Source organism: Prionailurus bengalensis, chromosome E2 (assembly GCF_016509475.1).
Source record: "Prionailurus bengalensis isolate Pbe53 chromosome E2, Fcat_Pben_1.1_paternal_pri, whole genome shotgun sequence".
Lineage (NCBI taxonomy): Eukaryota > Metazoa > Chordata > Mammalia > Carnivora > Felidae > Prionailurus > Prionailurus bengalensis.
Window position 1 is genome coordinate 62,033,833 of NC_057352.1, and position 6,034 is coordinate 62,039,866.

The 6,034-nt window shown below is 55.7% G+C and overlaps 1 protein-coding gene across 2 annotated transcripts in view; it reads left to right on the plus strand.

Annotated features, from left to right (window-relative positions):
- SPIRE2 (spire type actin nucleation factor 2) overlaps positions 1–2,979 on the plus strand; it is a 34,884-nt gene extending 31,905 nt beyond the window's left edge. Inside the window, exons 13-15 of one of the 2 annotated variants that reach the window (XM_043599952.1) lie at positions 398–425; positions 1,489–1,629; positions 1,934–2,979. In XM_043599952.1, the coding sequence (XP_043455887.1) occupies positions 398–425; positions 1,489–1,629; positions 1,934–2,023 (259 nt within the window). In that variant the 3' untranslated portion in view covers positions 2,024–2,979. The remainder of the gene's footprint in view (positions 1–397; positions 426–1,488; positions 1,630–1,933) is intronic. The other variant, XM_043599953.1, reaches the window with a different exon arrangement.
- The last annotated feature ends 3,055 nt before the right edge of the window (positions 2,980–6,034 follow it).

Genomic DNA, 6,034 nt, shown 5'->3' on the forward strand with positions numbered 1-6,034 from the left:
GCCACGGAGGGTGGGCTTTACGATTTGCAGTCACGGCTCTCTCTAGTGTCTGAATTTGTACAGGAAGGTATTTGTGTTTTAAGTCAGCAGTGGGGATTCAAAAGATGTTAATCACTGCTTAAGACTGAGCTGCTGGGGCGCCTCTGGCTCAGATGGCACCTCTGTGGCAGGAGGCGTCAGGCACATGCAAGTGCAGAGGGCGTGGAAAGCTCCAGGCCGAAATGTTTCAGAGAAAAAGCCAGCTGTGAGGGGCAGAAAAGAAAAGATTTGGGGGGGGAAACAAGTAAAGCACTGAGGTAACTGGTCTCTAGCAGAAGGGCGGGCAGTTCGCCGGGTGGGAATGGTCTCTCTGTGGCTTCTTCGCTGCTGACCCCGCGTCCCTCTTCTTTCCCTCCAGGGCTGTCTGCACTTCCTGCAGCATAAAGGTGAGGATCGTCTGGGGTCTGAGCGAGGCCCCAGGTATCTGGGGTGTCCTGTGGTTGACTTGGCTTGTCCAGGAGGGCAGAGCCGGGGGACAGAGGCTCTGCTGTCTCCTGTTGGCCGGTCAGACGTGCACCAGTCACTTCGTCTGTCTCCTTCCTCCACACAAGACCCATCCCTACAGTTTCCCAGACTGTAGTTTTTAAAGACCCTTGTAGGTGTTGTTTTTTTTTTTTTAACGTTCCATGTTAGCAGGCTACTGCCAAGAAAAACCCTTCATTTTCCCTCTAAGACTCCTACCTTCTTTTATTTTTAAAAAGTTTAATGTTTATTTTTGAGAGAGACAGAGCAAGCAGGGGAGGGGCAGAGAGAGAGGGAGACACAGAATCTGAAGGAGGCTCCAGGTTCTGAGCCGTCAGCACAGAGCCTGACATGGGGCTTGAGCTCATGAACCGAGAAATCAGGACCTGAGCCGAAGTCGGATGCTTAACTGACTGAGCCACCGAGGTGCCCCTGGACTCTTACCTTCTGACGCGACATCTCCCCTGAGTGTTTCCGGAAAGGTTCTTTGTAGCAGTCTGGGCATGTCTGGTATATGCAGGTGTGCAAACGTAGAGGGTAATCACACCTAGAACTCTGTCACCCCACCACACCTCCGCCTAGGAACCATGGCCTGCTGGAAAAGGGTTTTACCACCACTGTTTTCAAACCCTTTGCGTTTTGCGGTTTCAGCACTGAGCAACCTCCAACTCATCAAGGAACTACTGCATGCAGGGCATGCTGGCGGGCCCTCTGGGTACGCCTGTCTGGATGAGCAGCGTGTGGTTGGGTGTGGGGAACGAGTGAGGAGACACATGCCTTCAGGTGGGCGGCATGGGGTGGGCATCCAGAGAGCACACACGGTCACAACGGCACCCTGCAGACACTCCCCTGCCGCCCCACAGGCCCAGAGCAGGCAGCTGCTCGTGTGTGTGTGTGTGTGTGTGCGCGTGCACGCCCGCGTGCACGCTTGTGCCCCCGGCCGTCCCTGTCGGGGTAGCCTTGTCCACATCTCCCTCTGTGTTGTAGATGAAGATGCCTTCTAAGAAGTTTGCACACATTCCTGTCTACACGCTGGGCTTTGAGAGTCCTCGGAGGGTGTCAGCTACCAAAACGACGCCGACCCAGAGAAGAGATGCCTTCCAGTGCGTTCCTTTGCCCTTTGCTGAGGTCACTGTGGTGATCAGGCATCGAGAGTAATACAGGAGCTGGGGTGGGTGGGGTGGTTTGCTGGGACACTGCCAGGACACAGAAGTCCAAGGCACTTGTCCAGAAAGGGATGTCTCAGAGAGCTCTGGGGGCTAAGTAGTGTGAGCTGGAAACTGAACCGGGTGCTCAGATCCTCTTGAGGAAGAGCTTTTGCTGGGGGCGGGGGGTGGGTGGGAAGGATGCGTGGGGGAGGGGGGGCGGTAGGCTGTGGACATGGAGAAAGGAACCAGAGGGAGACTTCCCTGATGGCTCCGTCCTGCTCCAGATCCCTGCAGGGGCCCCAGTGGCCGAGTGTGGAGGAGGCATTCCCGCACATCTACACCCACGGCTCTGTCCTCAAGGACGTCTGCAGTGACTGCACCAGCTTCGTGGCAGACGTAGTGCGCTCCAGCCGCAAGAGTGTGGACGCCCTCAACACCACGCCTCGCCGCACCCGCCAGACCCAGTCCCTGTACATCCCTAACACCTGGACTCTCAACTTCAAGTGATGGCTCTCAGCCTGCCTGCGACACCTAGCCAGAGGCTTTTCAAGGTGGCCAGACCTCTGAGGAGGAGCCAGGCTCATCCTGGACCTGGCTGAGAAACTCCCTATGCTGAGGCACAGCTGCTGGCCTGCCCTCCTAAGTGTGCATGTACATATATACATATATAGATACATTTATACGATATATACACACAGCCTATATATTTATATACATCTGTCCTGGCCCTAGAGTGTATTTGGGGTCAGGCTCACTGCGGGACCCTCCCTGGGGGAGGCTGTTTCCTGTTGCGAGACCTTGGGTGGGATGGGGAGTGGGTTTTCTCACTCGGGAAGGGCATGTTGGAGACACAACAGTGGATCCCAGATGATGGGGCTCTGGAGAGACCCCCACCCCCGTTTTTGTTCTTTCCTCCATCCCAAGGATGAGAACACGGCAGCTTCCCCTCCCTGGGTAGATGTCCAGGTTGGGACAGGACACCGTGGTTCCCGGGTAGACGGGAGCATCCTGCTGGCCTGTGCACTCTGAGCAGGAACCCAGGCAGCAGAGGCCACTGGGGAAGGCCGTGAGTGGGCTGATCTTCTCCTGGTGGGTGTCACGCCCTTCCACTTGGAAGGCCCAAGGCCAAGCTCACTCCTTGCTCCCTGCCCAGCATCCACGCCCCAGCCGGTATGCCACATGGCTGGTGTTGCCATCCTCACAGACTCAGAGGTCCAGAGATGGTGCTGGTTCCAGGGCCCTGGCGATGCCGGGGGTCCCGGTACAGGGAGGAACTCTGTAAATTTGTACACGAGGCCACTCTTGGCCTAATAAAGGTGGTCTCACAGTCTTCTGTCTGGGGTGTGGAGTGAGGACTATTGAGCCACAGTGGTGGGCACATTCTCCAAGGGCAGACGCTGGGCTCGGAGGGACAGCCCACCCTCTGGTGCGCACTGGGCACACACGGGCGTCTCAGGATGCCCAGCATGAGATGGGGGTGCTCAGGCCCCTCCTACCCGTGATGCCCAGCTTCACGATCTGGCGTCTTGGTCCTCTGGCCAGCAGGGCTGCATTCGGCTCAGCCTGAGGCCTGTAACCTGCCAGCCTGGGAGACCCTGTGGCCTCATCCCCAGATGGCTACTCCTGTTCTCTGGGCACATGATTCCTTTAGGTTTGCACCTGTGTGCTCTGCCTGCCTCATGCATCTGGTGGGGGGAGAGTGGGGGGGGGGGTGTGGGGGTTTCTGTTGTCATCCTACCTTCCAGATAAGGAAACCAAGGCTCCAGACGGAGGAAGGAATTTGCCAAAGATACACAGCTCACTTGGGATCTCAATTCAGGCCTATCCAATGCCAGGCTCTAATGTTTGCCACACTGGCCCAGAGGAGGCCCTGAGGCACAGGACTTGTGACAGATGGGCCTACAGGGGAGGGTACTTCGTCAGCTGGGGTCCAGAACATTCAATGACACTAAATTACAACAGCCAGTAAAAACAGCCAGCCCTCAACACTTGTTCCAGGTACTTCATGGGCAGGGAGTATTATTATTCCCGTTTAAACAGAAGAAAGCAGGCACAGAGGGGCACCTGGCTGGCTCAGTCAGTTGTGCGCCCGACTTTGGCTTGGGTCATGATGTTTGTGGGTTGGAGCCCTGCATCGGGTTCTGTGCTGACAGCTCAGAGCCTGGAGCCTGCTTTGGACCCTGTGTCTCCCTCTCTCTGTGCCTCCCCCACTCTCACTGTGTGTGTCTCTCTCACAAATGAATAAACATTAAAAAAAAAAAAAAAAAAGCAGGCACAGAAAGGTAAAGAATTGCCCATGGTCACACAGCCAGCAAGGGGAAAGCTGACATTTGTGCAGCACCCTCCACGGGGAGACGCTCCTGGGAGGTGAACACCATCCTTATTGCTCTAATTCCACAGCTGAGGAAACGGGCCAGGGGACAGGTGCAGGCACACGTTCCCAGTAGGGGAAACCAGAGTTCTAACCTATATTTGGAATATTTGGAAATAAAAACCCATCTTGGGACAGTGGGGCTGAATGGCAGGCTTGAAGGTGAAGTCAGAATGGAGCCAATGCAGGGCTCGCCGCCTGTGGACCCCAGGCACTGAACACGGGGCCGTCAGCCCACCGAGCCACCTAACTCAGACTGTGACAAACACAGGTCGCTTTCTCTAGAACTGTTCACAACCTAATTCCTTACTGAGGACCACGCCTTTGGTAGCACAGGCAGAAACGTACGTTCAGGGAGGGCACCACTCAAGCTGGGCCTGATGTTGCCATTTCAGTGTCACCTGGCCGCACTCCTGTGGAAGGCAAAGGAGAAAGCTCCTGCAGGTGGAGACTCCCTAAGTTTCCATCCACAGGCGGGGCAAAAAAACCTGTATAAATTGGCCACATCACTTTAGGGGTGACAAAAAATCTATTTAATAACTAGCCTGGCCCTGGACAATCCGAATGGACGAGAGAGTGGTGTCCTGGAGGGTCCACCTGTGCTGGGCATAACCCTTTAATAGTGGGGTTATGGGAGGTGATTATGGGAGGGAAGGAGGGTAAGTTCTAGGGTACTCCAGGGGGGGTGGATGGAGGAGGAGGGGCATGGGGCAGGCTTGAGAGAGCAGCCATGTGCCCTCCAGTGCTGTCTTCCTCTGTGTGTCTCTGGAGACTCAATTCCCAATCTGAGAGAGGAACATGCAGTCTTATGAGGGAGGCAGGATGCGTGCAGCTCACCCGTCAAGAGACGGGGATCCGAGAGGGCATGACCCGGCCCCTTCCGGCCTCCCTTTCTTGGTCCTTCCTCATTTGAACTCTAGACTCACCAATCTGCAGAAAATCCAGGTCCTACCTGGGCCAGTCGTTCTCTGAATCCCAGTTTCTTTACCTCTAAAAGGTGGGGATACCCACCTCCCAGGACGTAAGAATTTAGTACAGTGCCACCTCCACACTCAAGGCTGCCCTGTATTCTCTTCTAACGAACACACCAGATCGTCTTGCTCCTGCATTAGATCTCTGTGGTTCTCAATCTTGCCTGCACATTTTAATTCCCTGAAGAGCTTTTTAAAAAATATTAATGCCAGGGGCACCTGGGTAGCTCAGTTGCTTAAGGTGACTTCAGCTTAGTCATGACCTCTCAGTTCGTGAGTTAGAGCCCTACGTGGGGCTCTGTGCTGACAGCTCGGAGCCTAAAGCCTGCTTCGGATTCTGTCTCTCCCTCTTTCATGGCCCCTCCCCTGCTCGCTCTGTGTCTCAGAAATAAACATTATTATTATTTTTTTTAATCAATGCCTGACGCCATTTCGGAATTTCCAGGGGTATGTCCTCGATCTTTATTGCAAAAATCTCCCCAGGAGGTTATGAAACACAGTAAGTGTGGCGAGCCTCCACCTTAAACCAGATTCCCATACGTAGATAAACAGGAGAGTCACCCGGGACGCATTAACGACAACAAAAAGCAAACTTCCAGGACCGCCCCTAACATTCGGTTTCAGTCTATCCCGGGGAGGCGGATGCCCAGAAACCCGTCCGCAGCTTTGGGAAGCTCCTCGATTTGGATTGCTTACTTTTAATAAGGAGGAAAATGTCCCACCTGCAGCTGTGGAGGCAGACTGAGAGGAGTCACGTGCAGAGCGGACACTAGGACCCTCCAGGTCGCCCAGCTGTCACCTGTGCATCGCCCCGGTTGGAACACCACGCGCGCCCACCTGCGCGCACCCTCTCCTCACCTAGCCCTACCTGCGGGTTCCTCCCGCCCAGCCAGCCCGCACTCGGAGAGCAGAGTCTAGGTCCCCGGGTGCAGGTGGCTCGGAGCCCGTGAGGCCCCATCCCCGTCCCAGCCGGACGTCGGTCCCGGGCACGCCTCCGGAAGACCCGGGGACACCCAGCACCCGGGCAGCCAGGACTGCCGCGC